The 26,664-nt window shown below is 52.9% G+C and overlaps 1 protein-coding gene across 1 annotated transcript in view; it reads left to right on the top strand.

Annotated features, from left to right (window-relative positions):
* HADHA (hydroxyacyl-CoA dehydrogenase trifunctional multienzyme complex subunit alpha) overlaps nucleotides 1-26,664 on the top strand; it is a 29,355-nt gene that overhangs the window by 1,561 nt on the left and 1,130 nt on the right. The window contains exons 2-19 of the mRNA XM_064411439.1: nucleotides 4,428-4,469; nucleotides 4,571-4,641; nucleotides 5,718-5,851; nucleotides 6,990-7,128; nucleotides 8,084-8,203; nucleotides 8,286-8,388; nucleotides 13,116-13,238; nucleotides 13,874-13,992; nucleotides 14,869-14,925; nucleotides 17,507-17,616; nucleotides 17,861-17,995; nucleotides 18,540-18,711; nucleotides 21,096-21,182; nucleotides 22,561-22,701; nucleotides 23,783-23,851; nucleotides 24,071-24,266; nucleotides 24,576-24,690; nucleotides 25,492-25,637. Of these exons, the coding sequence (XP_064267509.1) occupies nucleotides 4,428-4,469; nucleotides 4,571-4,641; nucleotides 5,718-5,851; nucleotides 6,990-7,128; nucleotides 8,084-8,203; nucleotides 8,286-8,388; nucleotides 13,116-13,238; nucleotides 13,874-13,992; nucleotides 14,869-14,925; nucleotides 17,507-17,616; nucleotides 17,861-17,995; nucleotides 18,540-18,711; nucleotides 21,096-21,182; nucleotides 22,561-22,701; nucleotides 23,783-23,851; nucleotides 24,071-24,266; nucleotides 24,576-24,690; nucleotides 25,492-25,637 (2,079 nt within the window). The remainder of the gene's footprint in view (nucleotides 1-4,427; nucleotides 4,470-4,570; nucleotides 4,642-5,717; nucleotides 5,852-6,989; nucleotides 7,129-8,083; nucleotides 8,204-8,285; nucleotides 8,389-13,115; nucleotides 13,239-13,873; nucleotides 13,993-14,868; nucleotides 14,926-17,506; nucleotides 17,617-17,860; nucleotides 17,996-18,539; nucleotides 18,712-21,095; nucleotides 21,183-22,560; nucleotides 22,702-23,782; nucleotides 23,852-24,070; nucleotides 24,267-24,575; nucleotides 24,691-25,491; nucleotides 25,638-26,664) is intronic.

Here is a 26,664-nt window from a genome sequence, read left to right as displayed (position 1 = left end):
GCCTCTTATGTGGGCACTTTGAAGGGCCTCAGAGTCTGGTGTTGATGTCGACCCAAAATGCAGCTGTGTTTTGTTAAACCCAATGCTGGGCTTGGTTCAGAGCTGGACTCAGTGCTCTGAGAGCTCTTTTCCAACGTGAGCAGTTCCCTGGTTCTGGGATCGTGGTGAATAATTCCCTGGTTCTGGGATTGTGGTGAACAACTCCCTGGTTCTGGGATCATGGTGAGCAGTTCCCTGGTTCTGGGATTGTGGTGAACAATTCCCTGGTTCTGGGATTGTGGTGAACAATTCCCTGGTTCTGGGATCATGGTGAGCAGTTCCCTGGTTCTGGGATCATGGTGAGCAATTCCTTGGTGCTGGGATCATGGTGAGCAGCTCCATGGTTCTGGGATCATGGTGAATAATTCCCTGGTTCTGGGATTGTGGTGAACAATTCCCTGGTTCTGGGATTGTGGTGAGCAGTTCCCTGGTTCTGGGATCATTGTGAACAGCTCCCTGGTTCTGGGATCATGGTGAGCAATTCCATGGCTCTGGGATCATTATGAGCAATTCCCTGGTTCTGGGACCATGGTGAGCAGTTCCCTGGTTCTGGGATCATGGTGAACAATTCCCTGGTTCTGGGATCCTGTTGAACAATTCCCTGGTTCTGGATCATGGTGAGCAATTCCCTGGTTCTGGATCATGGTGAACAATTCCCTGGTTCTGGGATCATTATGAACAATTCCCTGGTTCTGGATCATGGTGAACAATTCCCTGGTTCTGGGATCATTATGAACAATTCCCTGGTTCTGGGATCATTGTGAACAATTTCCTGGTTCTGGGATCATGGTGAACAATTCCCTGGTTCTGGGATCATTGTGAACAATTTCCTGGTTCTGGGATCATGGTGAACAATTCCCTGGTTCTGGGATCGTTGTGAACAATTCCCTGGTTCTGGGATCATTATGAACAATTCCCTGGTTCTGGGATCATTATGAACAATTCCCTGGTTCTGGATCATGGTGAACAATTCCCTGGTTCTGGATCATGGTGAACAATTCCCTGGTTCTGGGATCATTATGAACAATTCCGTGGTTCTGGGATCATTGTGAACAATTCCCTGGTTCTGGATCATGGTGAACAATTCCCTGGTTCTGGGACCACACTGTGTTACGTGCAGCCTTGGTGCAGGTCTGTACGTGACAGGGTGCTGCAATCACCGACGAGGAGACTTGTGGTAACTCCAGGGAGTCCTCAGGCTGCTGCTGGTTGGAATTCTTGTTCTGACTGGTAAAGCTCCTCACACCAAACAGCCCTGGAGCTGCTGTGAGGACGCTGTCCCTGTTCACCATGCATGAATCCCCTCGTTCTGCCTTGCAAAGCGTTTGGGAAGTGCATGCAAAGCTCTCGGGGGCAGCCCAAAGGCAGGGAGCAGTCAGGAGCCAGGTGAGCTCCAGGGCTGGCTGTACCTGCTGGGCCACATCCCTGTGCCACCAGCTTCCCAGGGTGGCTTGGGAAGCTCAGTCTGCCAGGAGCTTCCCATCTCACGGCTCACAGCTCCGTGCTCGGCTGGCCTGAGCTTCATCCTGTCCGTCCTGCTGGGGCTTGGGCTGCTCCAGGACTGGAAAAAGGGCTCCAGGACTTTTCCCTGAGCCATGGAGGCTGCTCCCAGTTCGAGCCGTGTGCCACGGCCTGGTGAGTGGAAGGGTGGGAAGTGCTGGGCAGGGAGGCAGCTGAGGTAGGAACAGGGAGAGGAGAAAGTGGGAAGGAGCAGGCTGGGCTGTGGGGTGGCTGCTGTCCATTCTCTGGTGCATCCAAAGTCCTGAGGGCACCTGCAGTGTTGGTGTCCTGGTGCTGGACAGTCTTTGAGCTGGAGTGAGACTGGAACTGATTTTCAGGGTGTAACTCTGGGATGAGTGATGGGACATGGTGGGAGTTTGAGGCTGGGCTTCTGCTTCCTGCAGCATTTTGGAGGAATTTTCTGGCTCTGGTCTTGGCAGTGCTGAAGGGATCAACACCTAAAGCAGATGTGCAGGGACCAGGACAAGGAGCTGCTTTTGCTTCCTGGCAAAAGATGTTTTCCACAAATATGCTGGAATTAAAACAAACCACTGTCAGGCTACAGAAACCTCACTCCAGTGTTCACCAGCTGGTGCACTGCTGACAGCACCTCTCCCAAAACAGTTTATGCTCAAGTGGAGTGAGATTTGTGCAGTCATGCCCTTGATTTATTTTTTTTCCTACTTCATCTCTTCTGTTTTGTGAGAATGGAAAGGCAGAGTGGAATTGAAGGCTGAAGGTTTTCATGGAAGGGAATCTGTTTGGGAACTGATATGGAAAAGGAAAACCATGTAAAGAGTAAAAAACCTGGAATCCCAGACTGGTTTGTCTGGGAGGGATCTTAAAGCTCATCTTGTTCCACACCCTTGCCATGGGCAGGGACACCTTCCACTATCCCAGCTTGCTGCAGGGATTGAATGAATTAATTCAGGGATTCAGTTCAGCCCTTGCTTTCTCTTTAAAGAAAGGGCTTTTATTGGGTTAAAACATTGCTGTTAAAGTGCACAGTGTTCTGCTGGGCAGCATCTCTCACCAGAGGAATTGTTGTCAGCCCACACTTGGTTTGTGGGAATTGAATGTTGGTGCTTATTTTCAGGAGTACACAAAGAGTTTAGGGAAATTACTGTTGGGTGGAGCTATCACATGTGGGTATTAAATATTGCTGAGGAGCTTTGGAGTGGGAACTGGTTCACTCTTTGTTTATAAAACGCTGCTGTGGGCACATGACACACACACAGGCACCCCAAAGCTGTTTGCTGGGACAGCCTGACGCTGAATTTCCATCCCCACGGCATCACACTGCATGTCCTGGGCTCAGGAATGGGAGCAAAGGTCAGTCCCTTCTGCCAGCACCCCGGACAAGGTGGAAAGGAGGCCAAAGTGCAGCCCTGAGCCCGTGTCACGGGGCTGTGGCAGGGGGAGACACCTGTTGGGGAGGCACAGTTTGCAGTTTATTCTCCTGGTGTTGTGTTATTCTCCCTGCTGGCTGCTGGGAATGGGAATGTTTCATTCCTGAAGGCTTTATCAGTGTTGAGCAGAGCCCTCCCCTGGCTAATTGCTGTGTGCTGGCTGGTGGATAGATACACGTGGAAGTAACACTTTTACTGGAATTCAGGATTAAAGCAGCTCTGGCAGGGGTTCAGCCTGGATCTGAGTTAGGGGATCCTCAGGGTCAAGATCAAGGGTGCTTGAAGAGGTCGTGGTGCCAAACAGAATTTCTGAGCAGAAAAAGGAGATTTAGGAGTGAGAAATTCGTGGGCAGAACTTGTTTGTTTGTGGTCTGAGCTTTCTGAGGGATCTGGAGGAAGATGTGTTCATGTGATTTGCATGTCATTAGTGGAGCTGGATCCCAGAGCTGGAGAGGGACTCTGGACAAGGGCCTGGAGGGACAGGACAAGGGAGAACAGCTCCCCACCTGCAGAGCTGCCCCAGCCCTGGGCATTCCAGCAGCACAAGGACCTGGAGCTGCTGCACAGAGCCCAGAGGAGGCCCCAGAGCTGCTGCAGGGCTGGAGCCAGGCTGGCAGAGCTGGGGGGGCTCACCTGGAGAGGAGAAGGCTCCAGGCAGAGCTCAGAGCCCCTGGCAGGGCCTGGAGGGGCTCCAGGAGAGCTGCAGAGGGACTGGGGACAAGGGTGGAGGGACAGGGCACAGGGAATGGCTCCCAGTGCCAGAGGGCAGGGCTGGGTGGGAGATTGGCAATGAGGAATTGTTCCCTGGCAGGGTGGGCAGGGCTGGCACAGCTGGGGCTGCCCCTGGATCCCTGGCAGTGCCCAAGGCCAGGCTGGACACTGGGACACCCTGGGACAGTGGCAGTGTCCCTGCCATGCAGGGGTAGCACTGGATGGGCTTTAAGATCCCTCCCACCCAAACCAGTCTGTGATTCTGAGTATTTTGTTGATAGATGGAGGCAAGAATAAATATTTTGTGTGGCACTCCAGTTGTGCCCCCTGAGATCTGTGTGGTGACACTTGGACTGTCCCCCTTTGCTGGCACCAGAGTGTGTTTTTACAGAAATACCCTGGACAGTTGTGTTTGCTTTGCAGGGAACTCACCTTGAAGCTCCCCAAAGTGCAGGAAAGTCCCTGGTTTAGCACATGAAGAGGTTGGAATGAGGATGATGAAGGCCAAACTCTCTGTGCCCCCTGCTCCATCCCTTGCCAGCTGCTTGGGAAGAGGGATTTCATTTTTTCTGCTCTCAGTTGGGCACTGCAGAGTGGGGTCTGTGCAGGAAGGTCACTGCTGGGCTCTGGTGGGGCACAGGTCAGGCTGTGAGGGGAGGGACTGGCTCATGCCCAGGGTTTCCAAAAGCTGTTCTTGGCAGGCATGGGGAGCTGGGAGAGCTGAGGCTGCTGAGGATTCCTTTAAAACCTGTGACATCTTTTCCTTAGGTTATGCCTGCCGTAACATCTCCACCTCCAGTGCCCTCCAGAGTAAGTGTGAAGCTTTTCTATAAATCCATTTTTTTTCCTTCAAATCCCTGGAGCAGGAGCTGAGCCCACCCCTTTTTTTGTCTGTCTGTGTTTGCTTGCAGACAGAACCCACGTCAGCTGTGATATCAAAGGGGATGTTGCTGTCGTGCGCTTCAACACACCAAATTCCAAGGTATTGAAAATTCCCATTCAGGGCTAAGAGCTTCCCTGGCCTGCAGCCTTACAGAGCTGGGAGCAAAGGAGAAGTAGGAAAAGAAGATTTGGGGATTTTGGTGAGACATCTGGAGATGGCTCTTGGAGTACTTTGTGTGTGCTAAGCTAATTTGTCTCTCTCCCAAGCACAAGGTCTTGTTGAGTTCCAAATCTTAAGGAGAACTTCAGAAAAAAATTAAATCTTGCTTAGTTCTTTTGCTCAAGTCAGTTAAAGAATGTGTCCATACTTCAGTAATTTGGAATCCATAAGTGCTTTTGATTCTATTATCATGAATGTGATATAAATAGAACCTAATTCTCATTTTTTGGGTCAATACAGCTGCAGTTGTTCAGGTATCAGGAGGAACTCTGTAAATGACATCTGAAAATGCATTTTGGAGTCTCATAACCAGTAGTGAATTTCAGGTGTCATCTCACAGATGGAAATGCTCTTTATGAGCAATGATAGACCTTGCAATAAAAACCTGACTTTTAAAGCAAAGCAGCTGAGCTGCTCTGATATTATACAAGATATAAAGATTGAACTTCTGCTGCTATGAAAAATCTTGTGTTAATTGTAGCAGACTAGAAAGGGTTTTTAATATACTCCTTTCCTTTGAGGAGCAGCAGCAGTCTCAGGTTTGAAATATTCTATTTTATGTGAGGATTTGGTGGTACCTAAAGAACCCAGGCTGGGTTTGTCCTGCTTTTTGCAGCCTTTCAGTAAAGCTGGAGGGATATTGTCAGCCTGCTCTGGGAGAGATATCCCTGCTCGTTGCAGGGGGTTGGATGAGATGACCTTGAAAGGTCCTTTCCATCCCAAACCATTCTGTGATTCTATGATTATATAACAAAGAAAAAACAAACCAGTTTACAAGTTCATAAAATCAATATTTGGGGCCACTGTTGGGAAGGTTAAAGAGGAGCTCCCTAATTAAAGATGACCTGCTGCAGGTTTTATCCAGGAGGGGTTTTTATGCTGGGGCAGGGCTGAAGGAACTTGCAGCAGGTGTGGGCTCCAGGTGAGCTGCTGCTGAGGTGCTGCTCTGCTCCCAGGTGAACACCCTGTCCAAGCAGCTGAGTGCAGAGTTCACCGACGTCATGAACGAGATCTGGGCCAACGAGGCTGTGAAGAGTGCTGTGCTCATCTCCTCCAAGCCAGGCTCTTTCATTGCTGGAGCGGATCTCAAGTAAGCACAGAGCTTCAGGAGCTGTCCCCGAAATGCAGCAGTTTGTCCCTGACACCTCCCTGGGGTGAAACACAGGCTGGGAGTGAAATCCCCATTCTCAGGATTTCAGAGTTGCTGGAAATGAAGTGAGGATCTCAGCAAAAAGGGATGTGGCAAGTCCTTAAACCCCTCCTGACTGTGGCACTTGGTCACTCCTCCCTGCAGCCAAGGAAACCAGCCTGGCTCTGGGCTGGGCATTGTCCTTGGGCACAACAAGAGGGGATAATTCACATGCAGGACTCGTTTGAGCTGGGTTGGAGTGCCTGGCAGCCTTCCAGGCTGGCCCCTGGTTTGGGCAGGGTTTGGCACTCTGCCCTGTGCTGAGCAGCCTCTCAGGCTCCCTGGGTAACTTTTCCAGGGTGTGGGATGATCCAGTGGGTGCCCACTGGGACCTGGAATGCCACTGGCTCCTACTGCTGACACTGACAGGACAGAATCATTGCTTAAAGACATTAAAAGCCAGAATGCTCTGAGGAAAGAAGGTAAATTAAGAATAAACCCTCCAAAACCGCGTTACATTTTTGGCTGGCTTTGTCCAGGGACAGAGACTCACTCCCTGTTCAGGAGGGAAGGAGGTGAGCAGAGCAAAAGCCAGGCTGTGGTTAAAAGGTGTCTCCTGGCCTCAGCACCTCCAGCATCCCAAATTACTCCTGCCTGGCAAAGGCTTTGAGCTTCCAGGAGAATAATTAGCACAGGGAGTCTCTAATTGGCAGTGTGGCATCAGAGCACTGGCCATCTGCTCCTCTAAGAGTGATTCTGGGCTCTTTCCTCCACCCTTCCTGGCAAGTGCTTTGAGGCTTCCTACAACCCTTCCTCCTCTCCCAAAGGCTTCCAGAGCCCTGGCACAAGGGATCCCATTCAGTGCCTCAGGAAAACCCATGTCAGCATGCAGGGCCTGACCCTGCTGGGTTTAGTTAGTCTCCCTGTGTTGCCTGATCCAAAACTGGGGCCTAAACAGCTCTTGCCTACCTGTCAGGCAGTGGAGATTGTAGGAAAACAGGGAAAAACTCGTCAAAACCTCTCATTTTGATGCTGTTTTGTCAGGAAAACTGACAAAAAATACTTTTCCCATCCTCATCTACCTCTCTCCTCCCCTCAGCATGCTTGAAGCCTGCAAGACTGCTCAGGAAGTGACTCAGCTCTCTCAGGATGGACAGAAGATGCTGGAAAAGATTGAGCACTCTCCAAAGCCTGTCGTTGCTGCCATCAGTGGCAGCTGCCTGGGAGGAGGGCTGGAGGTACTGGACAATCCTGGAGCTCACAGCAGGAGTGGGAGCTGACACTGCTGCTGCTCTGGTTCCCCAGATGATGCTGGCAGGACTGGTACTGGGAGATGAATTTGGGAGCTGATGAGGGCTCATTACATCATGTAAATGAGGTTGTGGCAAGTTAATGGCTTGCTTGTGCTTGAGGGCTCTGCCATGCGAGTTCTGCTGCTGCTGTGGAAAGAGAGCAAATCAAATCTGAACCTGTGTGGGCCAGGCTAATATTTAGATGAGTGTCCAAGGGAAAACTGGCTGTTTCCAGCAGGCACTGGATCTGCATCAATGCTGCTGGCACAGTTCAGCCTGGAAATTGCTGCTTTTCAGATGAAGTGAGCCTTGTATCCCAGCAACTTCCATTCTTTGTGGGGCTGCTGTGAGAGGGGTGAGTGTGGGGACCCAGCCAGGCTCCACCCTGCCTGCAGCTCCACTCCAGCACCTTGGCTGGATCTTCTGCCTTGTCATCTCCATCCAGGGTTTTGTAAACAGCAAGGCTCTGCTGATTGCTGGAGCAGAGTTGTTACTAAAGCAGTGTCATCTTGGAATGGAATCTCTTGTTTTGTACTGATTTCTCAATATTTTTTTACACTCACTGTGTTGACTCACCTGGACTTGGCAGTCCAGGGATAAACCAAGAATCATGACTGATCTGTAGATGGGACTGTGCTCTTGTAGTGAATTAATAAAGCCCTTGAAGGTCTAGGTGAGATCTAAAATCAGCTTGGGAGTTTGATGTTCATCTCACACCTGCTTGCTGTCATCCCCCAGAAGCCATCAGTGAGCACAGAGGGAATTTGGGCACTTGGTGAAGGAATTGGGGCAGGGTGATGAGGAAAGCTGAGACAGTGTGTGGGAGAGAGCTGTGTGATGGATGCCTGGTTCTCCTGTTGTCTTTCATAGAGAAACCTTTCATTGTCTTTTCCTTTTTAAGGTTGCCATTGCCTGTCACTACAGAGTAGCAACAAAGGACAGGAAAACAGTCTTGGGAACACCTGAAGTGTTGCTGGGTCTCCTGCCCGGAGCAGGGGGTACTCAGAGGCTGCCAAAGATGGTGAGTAAGAAGAAAACTTAACCCCATAGCCCTTTCTGCCTGGCAAACTCCCACTCTGGAATCTTCTTTCTGCCCTTTCTAGGTGGGACTTCCTGCTGCCTTTGACATGATGCTGACTGGGAGGAACATCCGTGCAGACAGAGCCAAGAAGATGGGGCTGGTTGACCAGCTGGTGGAACCACTAGGTCAGACACAGTGTTCCTCAGTTCCTTGATGCCTGTCAGGGAACCTTTCCCCTCACTAAAATGTGTGGAGAGGTTTTTTTCCTGCTCTGCAGGAGAGCAGAAATCCCTGTTCCCACCTTACAAGCACAGGGACCTTGAAATGTGAGGCTGCTGCAGAAGCTGAATGAACAGGAGAGGTCAGCATGGAGGGCAGGCCTGCTGGCTCTCCTCCTTAAGCTAATTATCCAGATAAGAGCCCCCATTGCTCGTTTATCATGTCAGAGGACAGATTGCAGCCCCTAATGGAAGGACAATAGATGACTGATGGCTGTGTTTCTGCAGCCTGCAGATGGTAATCCCTGACAGGAGCTGCAGCAGGGAGCCTCCATGGCTTGGGCACTCAGAATTGCCAGCTGGCTGTCAGCAGGGGGGAAAAATTCCCTGCAAACTGCAGGATTCCAAGTGTTGCTGAATCATGTCTTGCTCCCAAAGTTCTTTCACTAGGGCAGCTTTCTTGGAAGGTGAGTAATGGAGGAGTTTGAGGAATAAACCTTCCAGAGCCTCCCAAGAGGAGCCATCAGCCCCTCTCAGGAATTAGAATGGAAGCCACTGCTCCATCTGGCACTGCCATGGGGTTGGAGGGTGCTGAGCATGATTTCCCCAGGCACAGCACAGCCAGAACACACTGGTGGTGCTGAAGAAAATAAAATTAATAAGAAGTTGTTGCTGCCCACCCTGAGCAATGCCAGGAAAGCCTTGGTGTCTGTGCTGTCCCACAGGCCAGTGCTCAGCTGGATCATGGGATGGTCTGGGTTGGAAGGGACCTTAAAGCTCATCCAGTCCCTGCCCATGGCAGTGGCAGGGACACTGCCACTGTCCCAGGTGCTCCCAGCTCCAGTGTCCAGCCTGGCCTTGGGCACTGCCAGGGATCCAGGGGCAGCCCCAGCTGCTCTGGGCACCCTGTTCCTGCCAGGGAACAATTCCTCATTCCCAATCTCCCATCCAGCCCTGCCCTCTGGCACTAGAAGCCATTCCCTGTGTCCTGTCCCTCCAGGCCTTGTCCCCAGTCCCTCCATCCTTCCTGTCAGCTCCTGCAGGTGCTGGAGGGCTGCAGCTGGGTCACCCCAGAACTTTCTCCTCTCCAGGCTGAGCAATCCCAATTCTCCCAGCCTTTCTTTCAGCAGAGCTGCTCCATCCCTCTGATCACCTTGGTGCCTCCTTTGGGCTCTCTGCAGCAGCTCCAGGTCCTTGTGCTGCTGTGCCCGGGCTGGGGCAGCTCTGCAGGTGGGCTCTCACCTGGGCACAGGGGCAGAATCCCCCTTTCCTGCTGCCCACACTTGGGGATCAGCCCAGGATACCCAGATATCCTTAGCTTGTCTTTAGCTGTATTCATTCCTCTAAAACAGATCCATGGCTCTCAGGCTGGACTTAAAATTGCCTGGATAAACTTTCCCACTTGATACTTGCTTAGAAGTGAATTGTTTTTTAAGAGGTAGCAAATGTGGCTGTTTATAGCCACAGTTAGCCCAGTTTGCTGAAAAGGAAACGTGAGCTTTCTGAGGAGCTGCTGGGAATCCTGGCTCAGCCCAGAGGAGCACGTAGGAGGAACACAGAAATACAAATTACATGCAAACATTGGATGTGTTCCTTGTTATCCAAACAGCAGCAGCACCAGGAGGGCTCCTGCTCACTCTGTGGCTGGGGAAAGCAGCCCTACCTGGGGTGATGCTTTAACTGATGGCAGAAAGCTTGGAAGGAGACACACACCATCAATCAGGAGGCAATTTCAGGGCATGCAATCAGTTCTCCTTCAGCAGGGAGCTCTGCAGCATTGCCTGGATCCAATTCTGGCGTGTGCCATTTATAAAAGAAAGCAGATGGGCGTGCACAGCTCAGGACACAGCAAAACACTGGGAATTAACTGCAGGTAAAGCAAACCCACATACGTGGGGTCAGCCACCCAGTGGGAGTGGTTCTCACAGCTCAGCCTTTGAAACAAACAGCAGTTTTCTTCAGCTGGAGTATCAGAATCCAGCACTTGTTAATGTATCCAAGCTACAAGAAAGGTGAAATCGGGGAGTGACATCTTGTAGCACATCGAGTTATAAAGCTGAAGGTCTCAGCTGGGAATGGAGAAAAGAGAATTTGGAAGCTGGTGAAGTCTGAGCTTTGAACTCCCAAATGCTCTTGGGTTTCCAGTGAATTCTCTAAAACCCCCTGGGCATTGTTGAAATGTAGATTATGCAGCAGCTCTGAGCTGTATTTGTCTGCTGCCTGTAAAATCAACTGTGTTTTGTTTGGCCTGTTTTTCCTTGGACTGGCTTCGACATACTGCCAGGGCAGGAGGGAAACTTCCACAGGGAGCTTCCCTGAGCTGTCAGAGTGTTTGTGCTGTTTTATATCCTCCTTGCTGAGAGACTCCTTGAGCAGGGGGCAGCTTCTGGGGTCTGCTGGGTGAAAACCCTCAAGTTGTTACAGAGAGAGGTGAAAAAAAGAGGCCGCAGAGCTGCTCCAAGGGCTGGAGCCCCTCTGCTCTGGAGCCAGGCTGGGAGAGCTGGGGGGGCTCACCTGGAGAGGAGAAGGATCCAGGCAGAGCTCAGAGCCCCTGGCAGGGCCTGGAGGGGCTCCAGGAGAGCTGCAGAGGGACTGGGGACAAGGATGGAGGGACAGGACACAGGGAATGGCTCCCAGTGCCAGAGGGCAGGGCTGGGTGGGAGATTGGCAATGAGGAATTGTTCCCTGTGAGGGTGGGCAGGGCTGGCACAGGGTGCCCAGAGCAGCTGGGGCTGCTCCTGGATCCCTGGCAGTGCCCAAGGCCAGGCTGGACAGGGTTTGAGGAACAGTTTGGGACAGTGGGAAGTGTCCCTGCCATGGCAGGGGATTATATGACCTTTAACATCCCCTTCCCAACCAAACCATTCTGAGTTTTTGTGATTAAAACCTTACAGCTGAGGACTTCAGCCTTTTTGTGAGAGAGGAGAATAGTGGGAGATGAAACAGGAGGGGGTTTCTGATTTGGATTTTACCTGTCTCTTCTCTTGGAGTATCTGTGGGGTGTTTCCTTAGCTTTGAGGGCTCTGTGGTGTCTGGGTGTGTTTGGAGCAGTTTGGGTGAAGGTGAATGGCCCTGCCCAGCTGCAGGGCTGTAATCTCCCCAGGGTTCAGCCCAATATTGCACATTTAGCTCCAGGGCCTACTTGGTGACCCTGTGCAGATTCAACAGGCACTGCTCTGTCATTAATGACTCAGAGTTTGCCTCTGGCAGCATCTCACAGCTGCCTGATCAGCCCTGTGCTGTGTCCTCCTCTCCTGATGATACAATTGTCTGGAAATGAGGATTCCTGAGCTTGGAAATTGTGCAACCCACCCTCAGAGGCTGCTAAAACTGGTTTTGTGGTGGCTTGTTTCATTGTGGGACAGCTTTAAGTTGGGCCACGTATTGCAATAGCTAAAGCAAGTGAGAGGTTTCCTGCACTGAGTTCAAAGGTTGGGGTTGTTGGACATTGGCTCCAGTACAGGGATTTCCAGGGATTCAGCACTCCCAGAATGCTGGCTGTGTGTTTAACAGCTCAGTGTTGGCACAGCATGGTGGGACACACAAGTTCCACAGAGGAGAGGGAGGCAGAACACCTCAGGGTTCTGGGTTTGCCTGCAGTTATGTCAGGTGGAAGGTTTGAGGAATAAAGGTGGCAAAAAGATGGTCAGGAGCTGAGGATACATACACCTGTATGTAGTGCTTTTTATTTCCTTATATGACTTTTGTAGTGTGTAACAAACAGTAAATTTTGCCTGGATCCAGCATTTATCATGTTAGAGCAAACTTTTCCCTGTTCTCTTCATTCCCAAAACGACAGTGTGGTGCCAAAGGCTCTGGTAGTTTTACCCTTTTCTTTCCACTTTTTATGCAAGCTGAAAACATGTTGCTATTTGCACACTGACAAGTAATCCTGATAAATAAGACTGGTTTTCAGCCTGGTTTGAAAGCAATATTTTCCTGATAGAAAAGATTGTAGAATGGATTTGAAAGGTTAAACTCCAAGATATAACTCTTGCAAATGTGGATCCTGTTGTGCACAGATTCCCGATTATCCCAAAGAATTCATGGAAACAGGGAAGAAGAAGGGAAAAATGTGACTTTGAAAGTCACAACAGATTTGAATACAAAAAGAACAAATCTAAAGCGTTTTTCCAAAATAGCAGAACATGGCATAGTACAAAGATGAAGCTGAGGCTCTGATTCAGAGCTTTGCAGTGTATCTAACTTAACAGCAGCTCAGACACCTTGTATTGTGGCATTAAGAGGGCTTCATTGGAATACAGAAATCACTGCTCTCACCCTTTCTCTGCCCATGGGACCCTAATGAATTCATTTGCTGTTCATTTCAAGAGGTCACCAAAAAGCTAAGTAACCACCACCTGCAGAGAGGTCATGGAACCTCTGTCCTTGGAGGTGTCCAGAAGGTCCCTGAGCAGCCTGATCTGATTGCAGAGTTGGATGTAACTTGGCCCTGCTCCCACAGGGAGCTGGCATTCCAGCATTTCTGCACCATGCCCCCTGTACAAATCTCTTGGGGCCCTCATATGATCCCTGCTGAGCCTTGCCACTGTTGGTCATAACCCAGAAGAACCAAACAGGAGCAGGGAATGGAGTGGGAGCAGTTCAAAGCCCATCATGTTGTGTCTGCTCCTGGTTTCCCTGCATCCTCCTTCCTCAGGGATAACTTGTGCTGTGTTCTCTGCTCTCCCCAGGCCCAGGAGTGAAGACTCCCGAGGCAAGAACAATCGAGTACCTGGAGGAGGTGGCCATTGGCTTTGCCAGGGGACTGGCCAACAAGACTGTGTCTGCCAAGAGATCGAGAGGGCTCATGCAGAGTAAGTCAGCGTGGAGAAATCCCAAGGGACAGCAGTGAGTGTAATCCAGCTTGGCTTCTCCAGGATGTGTTCCTGCTCCTACTTAATTCCATTTCAAAATGAAGTTATTTCATGTTGGAATCATCTCTTGAGCGATGTGGGGTGGTAGAGAAAACATTGCCCTGCAGAGCTGGGCTTTGGCAGAGCTGGATGTGGTGGCTCCTGAGGTTGCTGGAAGAGAGGCAGGCCCTAAAGAGTGGGAGGCAGCAGATGTCTCCAGGGACTGTCCATCTGCAGAGTTTTGGCAACAAGTTCTGTACCAAGCTGGTAAACTCAAGTGGGAAGAGGTACAAGGGACTGCTCCGTGCTGATCCTTGACAGCCCAGCCCAGAAATGGGGACATCTGTGGGAATTCTGCTTTCTGGGGCTCAGTGTGTCACCAGTTGTGTTAGGAGGACACTTCAGCCCTCAGTGAGACTTGCCTATGGAATAATCCATGGAAACTCTCTGAGCAGCCCCTGCTGCCTGTGCCTGGGTTTCAGGTGCATGTTTCTAGGGCAGATATTCACATTTGTATTCCCTTCCCTCTGCAGTCCACCCTGGCATGTTGGCTGTGCACAGCACTGTGCTGACCCGTGTTCTGTCCCCCCTTGCAGGGCTCACAGACTATGCCATGGCTCTTCCCTTCGTCAGGCAGCAAGTTTACAAGACAGTGGAGAGCAAAGTTCAAAAGCAAACCAAAGGGCTCTACCCTGCTCCTCTGAAGATCATCGAGGTAACTCCCCTGCGAGGTGGGAGGAGCTGCAGGGCAGGTGGATCTGTGGCAAAATGTGGGACAGGCAGGGGGAAGGTGATCCTTCCTCTGAGTCAAGCCAACATCCTGATCCTCACAGAGATCAGTCCTGAGGAGTGTGGCTGTGGGGTAGAATTCACAATCACTGCTCAAAATATGATCACCAGTTTGTGGGTACTGGTACTAGTGAGGGGTAGAGCAGGAATCCCAGCTGGGGGAAGGCTTAGCTGGAATATTTTGGCCATGAGACTTTCAGCTGCAGTTTTCCCAGGTTTTCTATACAGTCTCTGAAGAGTTCAGGAGACCTGTTTGACACCATAAAAATAGAAATTGCTATAATTTTCACAGCACTAACCACATATTAGCATACATAAAGTATTCACTTTAATACTTTAGTTTTTTAACTTTATAATTAATACTTTATTAATAAATAAAGTATGTACATTACTTTATTAATACATAAAATATTAACTTTATTAGTCCCTTCTGTTACACAGACATCCTGTTAAACTCACTCTGTGAATAAGTCCTTATTGTAAAATGACTTTTCACTGCTGAAGTTGTTGCCCAGACTCCTCTAAAACCTGTGAAGGATTTGGAGAGCAGTGACATTACAGGAGCACAGTTCCTAAAACCACAGGGAATGGCTAAAAATTAACCTGGTGGTTCACCCTCACCTGTCCTGTGCTGGAAGGACAGGGTGACACAGCTGTGCTAAGAGCAGCAGGGACAGGATTCAGGGAGTCTGAAATATGCCTTGAATGTTGGGGAGGGGTCACTGGAGACAGCAGGGAATCCTGTTCAATTGTGTGTTTGCAGCATGACTGAACTGTGGTGTCTTTACTGCTTTTCTATTAGGTCGTAAAAACTGGTCTGGATCAGGGGAGTGATGCTGGATACCTCATCGAGGCCCAGGTAAGGAGAGGAGATCCTGGCAGGGATCAGGGCCTGGGGTGGTGCCTTAAGGAGCTGGAACAGAGGCTGGACAGAGTTAAGAGGAATAAAGAGGATTTTTATTGAAGTGCCTTCAAAGGCCACCCCCTGGCAGTACCAGATGGCTCCAAGATGGGAGCAAAAGAGGGCTTGGTCATGAGATCTCACACTTTTATAAATTTTGGTCCATTTGCATATAGGAGTTAACTGTCCAATTAATATCTTTAAATTATGAAGTTTCATCCTCCTTGCTTGCTTGCCTGTCCTCTTTTCACATTGTTTGTGCTTTGAGCCTGAATTTGAAGAGATTGTCCTTGAGTCTCCAGCTGGAACAGGATTGTTTTGTCTTCACCACCCTGTGAAAAGATCCCAGTAACATTTAATATAAAGCTAAAAGCTGCACACCAAAACAGAACAGAAAAACTTAAAACCCAAGGTATCAGGTGTAATCAGGGGATCTGTGTTTAACCACAGGGTTCATCACAGCCTGCTGCCCATCCCATCCCTGCCATGGGCAGGACACCTTCCCCTACCCCAGGCTGCTCCAAGCTCCATCCAGCCTGGCCTTGGGCACTTGCAGGGATGGGGGAGCCTCAACACAAAGCACTCACAGGCAGGGCCACTGTGGGTGAGTGATGCTGCTCCTCCTGCCTGAGCAGAGCTGAGCTTCCACACCTCCTTCTAGGGGCTGGCTGGAGATGTTTCATCTCTCACTCATCTGACCATGCTGGCACGTGGGCATCATGTCCTAAACACCATCCAGTCCTGCCTGAGCTTTCCTGGGACACAGAGAAAGCTGGAATAGAGTTGAATTGAGGGTGTAGGTGGGCAGGTCCATGGCTGGAGCAGGCAGGTGTTCTCCCCAGCAGGGAGGACCTGTGTGTGACCCATTTATCCCACACACAATCTTTGTTTTCCTCAACCATCCTCATCCCTCCATTTCTCTGCCCTAATAAACAGCCTATCCCTAATTATTTTTTCCTCACTGGTCCTCGTTTTGCCACACTTGTGCTTAAATTTGTTATTTCTGGTGCCACAGAGGCAATTCTGGCTATGCACAGAGTCACAGGTGGGCTTAGCTGGGCACTGCCAGCTCTGCAAGATTGAGTCCCCAGCAGCCCCACGTGTCCATTTGATTATCTCTGTATTTGGGTCGTCCTCAAGGTCATTACCCCTTAAATGCTGGTGAAATCCATCCATCTCCCACTTCCCTGACGTGTTTTTTAACTCCTTTTGCTCCCTTCTGGTGCCAAGGCCTGGTCTGAGCTGTAGCTGCCACCTTAGCAGTGCCCTCCTGGCTGTGCCCCATCCCTGCTGCTTGTGCATTCCAGCCACGTTTGGTCTGGTGCTGAATAAAAGCCTTGGGATACTCTGTTCCTTACAGCCAAGAATGAATGGGTTTTTTTTCCCCAGAACAGCAGCAGGATGGAGATCTTCCCAGAATAATAAGTGTCAGTGTTGTGGCTTTTTTACTGCCTCACTTTCTCCCCCAGGACAGGAGTTTGCAGATTCTCTTCTAAGCTTTTTCTGGGTATTTTAGCTGGCAGGGCAGTGGTGAAGGAAGGTGCAGGCTGCTCCAAACCTCATTCCCTGCTTTTTCTTGGCAGACTTGGCTCAGACAACTTTTGTTTTATGTGTGCTTATGCTTTGTGTTCCTCAGAACATTCCTGCTGAGTGCTGTGGGGTTATGCAGGCCTTAGATTTTGTTGCCTGTGATCCTCTGAAAATAGGATCAGGCTGCTGCTGTCAGAGAGAACTGACCTGCTTGTAAGGATTTTTGATAAAAAACCTGAGGACAGGGTGCTTCCACCTGGATCTGTGGAACAGTGGCCCCAAGTTGATGTGGGATGCATGTGGGGGAGGAAGGGTCTCATGTCAGGGGAGTCCAGTCCTGTCACTGAGGAACTGGAATCACCAGATCCCAGAATGGTTTGGGCTGGAAGGGACCTCAAAGCCCATCCAGTGCCATGACAGGGACACCTTCCACTGTCCCAGGCTGCTCCAGCCCCAGTGTCCAGCCTGGCCTTGGGCACTGCCAGGGATCCAGGGGCAGCCCCAGCTGCTCTGGGCACCCTGTGCCAGGGCCTGCCCACCCTGCCAGGGAACAATTCCTCATTCCCAGTCTCCCATCCATCCCTGCCCTCTGGCACTGGGAGCCATGTCCCTCCAGACCTTGTCCCCAGTCCCTCTGAAGCTCTCCTGGAGCCCCTCCAGGCCTTGCCAGGGGCTCTGAGCTCTCCCTGGATCCTTCTCCTCTCCAGGTGAGCCCCCCCAGCTCTCCCAGCAGAAGGGGTGCAACCCTTGGAGCATCTCCCTGGCCTCCTCTGGGCTCTCTCCAGCCACTCCACATCCTTGTGCTGTTGGGGAGGAGGAGGTGCAGGCTGTGCTGAGCTCAGAAGGTGCCTCTCCTCAGAGGTGACCTGGGCCCTTGTCCCTTTTCTGTCCAGGTTGCTCACCTGTGCAGTCACACAGTGCTTGTCTCCCCCCTTGCCATGTTTTTGTGTGCTGACACTGAGAGCTGTTTAATGCCAACACCTCAGCTCCCCTCTTTCCTTCCTTCCAGAGCTTTGGCCAACTTGCAGTGACCAAGGAATCCAAGGCACTGATGGGGCTCTACCACGGGCAGGTGCACTGCAAGAAGAACAAGTTTGGGACACCTCAGAAAGAAGTCAAGTAAGTGCCAGTGTGGGATGCCTGAAGGAGCAGTTTGATCTCTGAAAGCTCCTGGGGCTGAGTGGGCTGGAGAGCTGTGACCAGAGCAGAGGTTTCCAGCCTCCAGAGGCTGACCCACTGCAGTTTGGAGGCCTCACTGCTGTGTGGCCTCACTCAGGTGGTGCCTGGATGGCTGACAGGAGCCAGCAGTGGTGGGAGTTCACCATGTCCATGCTGAAGGTGTCCCCTTGGTCCTTCCCTGCAGGACTCTGGCTGTGCTGGGAGCAGGGCTCATGGGAGCCGGCATCGCCCAGGTTTCCGTGGATAAGGGCATCAAGACCATTCTGAAGGACACGATACAGAAGGGTCTGGACAGAGGCCAGCAGCAGGTCTACAAGGGGTATGTGAGTTCAGGGGGTTTGTGTGTTGGCACTGGGCTGCCTTTAGTCACAGTTCTCCTGTGCTGTCAGCATCAGGAGCTCCTGACACTGGGTGTCACAGAAAAGCTTTATTTTTATGTTGTCCCCTGCAGTGTGCTGGGATATTGCTGTGGGATAGGCTCAGCCTTAGCCCCTTAAGTAGGCAGACACCTAAGATTCAGCAGTAACTTCTAGAGCTAAGGAAAGAGTGATTCTGGCTGCTTAAAGGCCATGGCAGGGGAGGCATTCCAGGGTTTTCTTCCTGGGTTTCTTTCCATGTTCTCCTGGTTCTGCAGTATCAGTACTCAGCTGTGTGTCATCAGGAATGTCAGTGACCAGCCTTCAGGTCACCTGTGGGAGCAGGACTCTCCTGTTCCCACGTGGAATGAGGGGTCAGGACACAGAGTGACAGTCCTGCAGGGTCAGAGATGGAATTTTGAGGGGAGACAAGAGGGATTCCCGTGGTGCACCTCCAGCAGCCTGGCTGGTCCACTCAGGAGCTGTGACAGAGCTGTCCCTCCCTAGGCTGAACGGCAAGGTGAAGAAGAAGAGCCTGACATCATTTGAGAGGGACTCCATCCTCAGCAACCTGATGGGCCAGCTGGACTACAAGGGCTTTGAGAAGGCAGACATGATCATCGAGGCCGTGTTCGAGGACATCAACGTCAAACACAAAGTGCTGAAGGAGGTGGAGGCTGTGAGTATCAGTCCTGAGCAGCTCCTGGATGGGGGCCCCTGGCTGGTGGAGAGTCCTGGGCTGTGCTGCTGGGTTTTCTTTTCCCTTTTGTGCTGCAGTTGGGTCTGGGTACAAATCAGTTACACCAGGACATGGATGAGCATCCAGGGCAGCCTTTCCATTCACTGGGGACACTCCCTGCTCAATTAAGGAATTGGTAGCTGAATGGGACATAAAAAAAGTGCTCCAAAAAAAGCTTCCATTTGTCTGAGGACACTGATGTGACAGTGATGTCCTCTGGTATCTCCACACCTTGCAGTCCTTCACCTGCTGTCCCTCTGTCCTGTTCAAGGGCACACTGGGGAAAAAGGGCTGTTCCCTGCAGTGTCTCCCATGGCTGCAGAGGCCTGCCAAAACATGGGAGCTCTGGGGCTGATATTGCAGGCCTGGGGAGAGTTCAGGGCAAGTCAGAGCTGGCTGACTTGAGCTACTGCTTTCCAGTTAGTTTCTAATGAGCAAACCCAGTTTGCCTCGTTAGGCAGGGGTCCTTGGTGTTGATCTCCCAGGGCTCTGCACAATCCTGGGTGCTGACACAGCCCCTTCCACCCCTCCAGGTGATCCCTGCTCACTGTGTCATGTCCCCTCCCAGGTGATCCCTGCTCACTGTGTCATGTCCCCTCCCAGGTGATCCCTGCTCACTGTCCCTTGTCCCCTCCAGGTGATCCCTGCTCACTGTGTCATGTCCCTTGTCCCCTCCCAGGTGATCCCTGCTCACTGTGTTGTGTCCCTTGTCCCCTCCCAGGTGATCCCTGCTCACTGTCCCTTGTCCCCTCCAGGTGATCCCTGCTCACTGTATCTTGTCCCTTGTCCCCTCCCAGGTGATCCCTGCTCACTGTCCCCTGTCCCCTCCCAGGTGATCCCTGCTCACTGTGTTGTGTCCCTTGTCCCCTCCAGGTGATCCCTGCTCACTGTCCCCTGTCCCCTCCAGGTGATCCCTGCTCACTGTATCTTGTCCCCTCCCAGGTGATCCCTGCTCACTGTCCCTTGTCCCCTCCCAGGTGATCCCTGCTCACTGTCCCTTGTCCCCTCCCAGGTGATCTCTGCTCACTGTGTTGTGTCCCTTGTCCCCTCCCAGGTGATCCCTGCTCACTGTCCCTTGTCCCCTCCAGGTGATCCCTGCTCACTGTATCTTGTCCCTTGTCCCCTCCCAGGTGATCCCTGCTCACTGTGTTGTGTCCCTTGTCCCCTCCAGGTGATCCCTGCTCACTGTGTCGTGTCCCTTGTCCCCTCCAGGTGATCCCTGCTCACTGTCCCTTGTCCCCTCCCAGGTGATCCCTGCTCACTGTCCCTTGTCCCCTCCAGGTGATCCCTGCTCACTGTCCCTTGTCCCCTCCAGGTGATCCCTGCTCACTGTTCCTTGTCCCTTGTCCCCTCCAGGTGATCCCTGCTCACTGTCCCTTGTCCCCTCCAGGTGATCCCTGCTCACTGTCCCCTGTCCCTTGTCCCCTCCAGGTGATCCCTGCTCACTGTGTCATGTCCCCTCCAGGTGATCCCTGCTCACTGTTCCTTGTCCCCTCCAGGTGATCCCTGCTCACTGTCCCCTGTCCCTTGTCCCCTCCCAGGTGATCCCTGCTCACTGTGTTGTGTCCCTTGTCCCCTCCCAGGTGATCCCTGCTCACTGTCCCCTGTCCCTTGTCCCCTCCCAGGTGATCCCTGCTCACTGTGTTGTGTCCCTTGTCCCCTCCCAGGTGATCCCTGCTCACTGTCCCTTGTCCCCTCCAGGTGATCCCTGCTCACTGTCCCTTGTCCCCTCCAGGTGATCCCTGCTCACTGTATCATGTCCCTTGTCCCCTCCAGGTGATCCCTGCTCACTGTCCCTTGTCCCCTCCAGGTGATCCCTGCTCACTGTGTTGTGTCCCTTGTCCCCTCCCAGGTGATCCCTGCTCACTGTCCCTTGTCCCCTCCAGGTGATCCCTGCTCACTGTGTTGTGTCCCTTGTCCCCTCCAGGTGATCCCTGCTCACTGTGTCATGTCCCTTGTCCCCTCCAGGTGATCCCTGCTCACTGTCCCTTGTCCCCTCCAGGTGATCCCTGCTCACTGTGTTGTGTCCCTTGTCCCCTCCAGGTGATCCCTGCTCACTGTGTCATGTCCCTTGTCCCCTCCAGGTGATCCCTGCTCACTGTCCCTTGTCCCCTCCAGGTGATCCCTGCTCACTGTTCCTTGTCCCTTGTCCCCTCCAGGTGATCCCTGCTCACTGTCCCTTGTCCCTTGTCCCCTCCAGGTGATCCCTGCTCACTGTCCCTTGTCCCTTGTCCCCTCCAGATGATCCCTGCTCACTGTGTCATGTCCCTTGTCCCCTCCAGGTGATCCCTGCTCACTTGTGTTCTGTCCCTTGTCCCCTCCAGGTGATCCCTGCTCACTGTATCTTTGCCAGTAACACCTCTGCCCTCCCCATCAGCCAGATCGCTGCTGCCAGCAAGAGGCCTGAGAAGGTGAGTCCCCAAGGCCACGTGCCCTGCACAGAGCTGTCCATGGTGAGGTGGCTTTGCTTCAGAGACCTTCTGCTCCCTGCTCAGGGCATGGCACAGCTCATCCTCTGCTCCCAGTGCCAGCTTTGAGCAAATAGCTCATGATCTGGGGGCAGGGGGGAAGGAGGAGAAGGAGGATTAACCCCAGGGGTGATGTTAGTGGGGCAGCACACATCAAAAAGTGTTGGGGGCAGAGAAACTGCAGAAGGTTGGAGCCAACTGGGGCTCTGCTCCCAGGGAACAGGGACAGGATGAGAAGAAATGTCCTCAAGCTGTTCCAGGGCAGGTTCCACTTGGATAGGAATTTCTTCCTGAAAAGAGTAGTCAGGCATTGGAAGGGGCTGCCCAGGGAGATTTGGAGTCCCCATCCCTGCAGGTGTCCAGGGAATTCCTGAATGTGGCACTGAGTGCTCTGGGCTGGTGACAAGGTGGGGTTTGGGCACAGCTTGGGCTGGATGATCTTGCAGGGCTTTTGCAGCCTCAGTCCATCTGAGCAGGAGCACTGATTCCTACATCCCTGAGGCAGCAGGGCACTGTGGTGCCTGAGAGCATGAGGTGACCTGCTGGAGGTTCCTGTCACCCTGCTGAGCCTCTTCCTCATTTGCTGTGGGACTTCTGTTCCATCCAAATTGCCAACTGAGCCTCATTTGTTCATCCTTGCAAATAACATCCTCTTGCTGTTTAAATTGCCTGTACAATGGCTCTTAGGGGGAAACTCATAGGAAGTCAGTTAACTAATTAGCACATTTTCTTTAATTAGTTTTGCAGCCTGCAACTCAGCAAGGTGCCTCTGACTTACACAGGGCTTGGTGCCAAGTGTGGCTGCCAGGAGGCATGAAGGTGACACGCTGATGGCATGGTCACATTCACACAGTGAGGCACACAGATAATCTGCACTTAAATGCTGCTCCCGGGGGAAGGCTGCACTTCCCTCTCTAATGAGTTCCTGGATAGAAGCCTTCTCATGCTTAAATTCACTTCCTCACCAAAGCCATTCACAGGCAGCACGCAGGGACTCCCTGAGTGCTGCTCCAGTCTGAGCCCAGCTCAGGTGCCCCTCCAGGTCACACCATGCCCCTCATTTCCCTGGGATTGAGCTCAGGGATTCCCAAGCAGATTTGGCTGAAGTGGTCCTGTAAAAATTGTACCTTTATCCTCAAAGGCAGGAGCTCCTGGGCATGTGCTGTGTCCTTGGGAGAACCAAGGAGAGAAGGGAATTGGAGAGCACTCCTGTCATAGAGGGATACAGAATGTGCTCAGGGCCAGCCCTCTGCACTCAGCTTGCCCAGCTGATTGCTCTGGGAGCCAGAATCCCTCTGAACCCAACTCTTCTGTCTGCCAGGTGATTGGGATGCACTACTTCTCCCCTGTTGACAAGATGCAGCTGCTGGAAATCATCACCACAGACAAAACCTCCCAGGACACAGCTGCTTCTGCTGTTGCTGTTGGCCTCAAACAGGGCAAAGTGGTCATCGTGGTGAAGGTGAGGGGACACTGCACACTGCTGGGTCATAAATAAAAGGGGTTCTGCACTGAGGGGAGGGTGAAATGTGTGTGGACACATTGGCTACTCATCTGAGAAGTGAAAAGGGAAGTCAGAAAGGGGCAAGGGCCCAGGTGATCCTCACATGTCCCTCAGAGCAGCCATGGAAAGCCACCTGGCACACGTGCAGGGCCAGCACGAGGAGCTGGCACTGCTGCCCCACACAGCTTCCAGGGCATCCCAGACAGAGCAGTCTGCACAGAACTGTCACCACCTCAGCTCCCTGGCAGGCTGCAAGGACAGAGGGTCAGTGAGCAGCAACCCTCCTCTGCCTGGCTTAAATCTTGGAGCTGAGGGGCAGGAATACATGGAGAAGTGGATTTAGATTGGATATTAGGGAGAAATTCTTTCCTGTGAGGGTGGGGAGGCCCTGGCACAGGTTGCCCAGAGGAGCTGTGGCTGCCCCATTCCTGGAATTGTCCAAAGCCAGATTGGACAAGGCTTGGAGCCACCTGGGGCACAGGAAGGTCTCCCTGTCTTTTTTCCTGATTTCTGAGGTTGCCAGAATGCTGAGCACATCTCTCTTGTAGTGCTGGGAAAACTGGTTTGTCACGAAGTGCCCTGGGCATCTCCAAACACCAGTGGGGACACAGTGCTGCTTCCCTGAGCCTCATCCCCACCTCAGCTGCCTCCCTGAAGGGCAGTTTGCAGCTCATCTCTTGTTTCCTGACTTAGTGGGGAGCAGCAGAGGTGGAAGAACTTGCTTGTGTTGGTTTCCTTTGTGCTGAGCACCCTTTTCCTCACCAGCCTGTTGGGCTTGGTGCAGCAGCAGCCTGCTCTGGACCTGCAGGCACTAGTTCAAATAAAAACACTGGGATGGGAACTTGCAGGGAGTAAGTTCATGGAAGCCTGCAAACACTGCTGAGCCCTACAGGGAAAAAAACCTGAAATCTATTCTAGCAGTCAGTACCAGAGTGTAGGAGATGGGTTTTGGGGTGTCTGAAGTGCAGGCTGGGCTGTGAGCCACAGTTCTGGTGCTGCCAGGAATTCACCTGCCTCCCTGCTGCACTCTTTTTCCCAGGATGGGCCTGGATTCTACACCACCAGGTGCCTGGGGCCAATGCTGTCCGAGGTGGTCCGAGTTCTCCAGGTGAGCATCCCCCAAACAGCCATGGAAATTGCTTCTGCTTTGGCCAGGGCTGGGGTGGGGTCAGCCTGGGTGTGCACAGGAGAGGATGTGTGTCACCAACCCTGCGTTCTGTGGCTGTCCCCAGCCTGCTCCTGGCTCCTGTTTGCAGTCAGTTAATGGGGCTGGGCTCTCTGCCTCACCTCATCCCGAGATCCCATGGCTTCCCCTCCTATCCTACAGGAGGGCATCGACCCAAAGAAAGTGGATGCCATCTCCACGGCCTTCGGCTTCCCGGTGGGAGCGGCCACGCTGATTGACGAGGTGGGCGTGGACGTGGCCACACACGTGGCCGAGGACCTGGGCAAGGCCTTTGGCCAGCGCTTCGGAGGGGGCAGCATCGACCTCTTCAAGCTCATGGTGCAGAAAGGCTTCTTAGGTGAGCTGCTGAGGTGTTCTCAGCTCCGGGAAAGGCAACAGCAGGGGGAGAACAGCGCTGGGGATGGGGCAGGAATCCCTCCCCTAGAAGCAGTGGTGCTGTTGGGCCTCTGGATCCAGAGAAAGGGCCTGGCACGGTGGCAGCATCTTGGAGCTGGGTCCCTTCCCTGTGCCCCTGCTGAGGCAGTAGATGTGTGCTCTGGGGTGCAGAGTGCTGGGAGCAGGAGCAGCAGGCACAAACCAGGATCCAAGGTGTCAGGAGGAAACAGGACACGTGCAGGAGCTGACTTGTCTGCTGTGATCCCCGCAGGTCGCAAGGCAGGGAAAGGCTTCTACGTGTACCAGGAGGGAGTGAAGAACAGGAGTGTGAATTCTGGCATGGATGAGATCTTGGAGAAGTTCAGGGTGCCAGCGAATCCTGAAGTGTGAGTACCTGTGTGTGAGGGGAGGCTGGGGCTGGCTCCTGCCCTGCCCAGCTCCTTGTGCTCTGAGCAGCAGCACGAGGTGCATCAGGTGGCATTGAGGGACATGTGCTCGAGGGCTGGAGCCCCTCTGCTCTGGAGCCAGCTGGGAGAGCTGGGGGTGCTCACCTGGAGAGGAGAAGGATCCAGGGAGAGCTCAGAGCCCCTGGCAGGGCCTGGAGGGGCTCCAGGAGAGCTGCAGAGGGACTGGGGACAAGGCCTGAAGGGACAGGACAGAGGGAATGGCTCCCACGGCCAGAGGGAATGGATGGGATATTAGGAAGGAATTGTTTCCTGGCAGATTGAGCAGGCCCTGACACAGGGTGCCCAGAGCAGCTGTGGCTGCCTCTGGATCCCCTGCAAGATCCCTGGGGCTTGGAGCAACCTGGGACAGTGGAAGGTGTCCCTGCTATGGCAGGGGTGGCACTGGGTGGCTTCAAGGTCCCTTCCAGCCCAAACCATTCTGTCATTCCATGACATTGCTGAACACAGAGTCTGATCAAGCCCTTTTGTTCCAAATCCCCCTAGACACAATCCTGAGTGCCATGTTCCAGGAAACCCTCCTTGGGCACAGAGGTTGGACTAGAGGAGCCCCAGTGATCCCTTCCAATCTCAGCCATTCCCTGGTTCTTAGTGCCTGCTTCAGGACACTCACAGAGCTTAGCCCTGATCCTCACATGGACTGGGACCTTGCCACCCCTGGCCTGGCTCTGTGTCCCAGCTGTGTGCTGTCCCTGCCCAGCTCTCACAGCCTGTGTCCCACAGGTGCTCCGACGAGGACATCCAGATGCGCCTGGTGACGCGGTTTGTCAACGAGGCAGCCATGTGCCTGCAGGAGGGCATCCTCAGCAACCCCGTGGAGGGGGACATCGGGGCTGTGTTCGGCCTGGGTTTCCCCCCCTGCCTGGGAGGTGAGTGCTCTGGGCTGAGCTTTGGGCTGCAGCCACGTGGCAAGGCCACGTTTGAGCTGCAGCCTGAGGAAATGGCCTCAGGCTGCATCAGGGAGGGTGGAGGTTGGATATTGGGAGTAATTCCAGGCTGGTCAGCCCTGGCACAGCTGTGCAGAGCAGGGCTGGACTCCCCATGCCTGGAGGGATTTAAAAGCCTTGTGCATGTGGCACCTGGGGACATGGGGCAGTGGTAGTCTTGGCACTGCTGGGGAATGTTTGGACTCAATAGTCTCAAAGGGCTTTTCCACCCTAAATAATTCCATGATTCTGATGCTGTCTCTTCCCTCTGCTGCGGGAGTTCACCAAGGGCTCTTGGACCTCAGGTGGTGCTTCTGCCACATGCCTGGTGCTTTCCCTCCTTGAGCCATGTTCAGACTGAGGGAGCAGCTTCTTACAAAGGCCTGGAGGGGCAGGACAATGGAGAATGGCTTCCCATGGTTGGACAGGATATTGGGAATTAGGAATTCTTCCCTGGGAGGGTGGGCAGGCCCTGGCACAGGGTGCCCAGAGCAGCTGGGGCTGCCCCTGGATCCTTGGAAGCACCCAAGGCCAGGTTGGGCACTGGGGCTGGAAGCACCCTGGGATAGTGGGAGGTGGTGAGACTTGGCATGGTGGGAATGGATGGGCTTTGAGGTCCCTTCCCACCCAAACCATCCATGATTCTGGGATTATCCATGTCCCAGCTTGTCCCCAGCTCAGGTGAGCAGGGGGCAGAGTCCCTGATGAGAGACTAGGGGGTCTCTTGTGGAGAAGGATGAATGGGACAAAGGCATTGCTTCTGGATGCTGGGACCCTTCCGGGCACCTTGGTGCTTCCCTGTCCCCACCATGTCCCTGTCCCCACTGTGTCCCTGTCACAGCTGTGTTCCTGTTCCTGCCGTGTCTGTGTCACAGCCATGTGTCCCTGTCCCCATCCCCCCGTGTTCCTGTCACATCTGTGTCCCTGTCCCCATCCCTGCCATGTCCCTGTCCCCATCCCCGCCATGTCC

The sequence above is a fragment of the Passer domesticus genome, chromosome 3 (genome assembly GCF_036417665.1).
Source record: "Passer domesticus isolate bPasDom1 chromosome 3, bPasDom1.hap1, whole genome shotgun sequence".
Lineage (NCBI taxonomy): Eukaryota > Metazoa > Chordata > Aves > Passeriformes > Passeridae > Passer > Passer domesticus.
The sequence above is the reverse complement of the archived record's forward strand: the minus strand, read 5'-3'. Positions and strand labels throughout refer to the sequence as shown.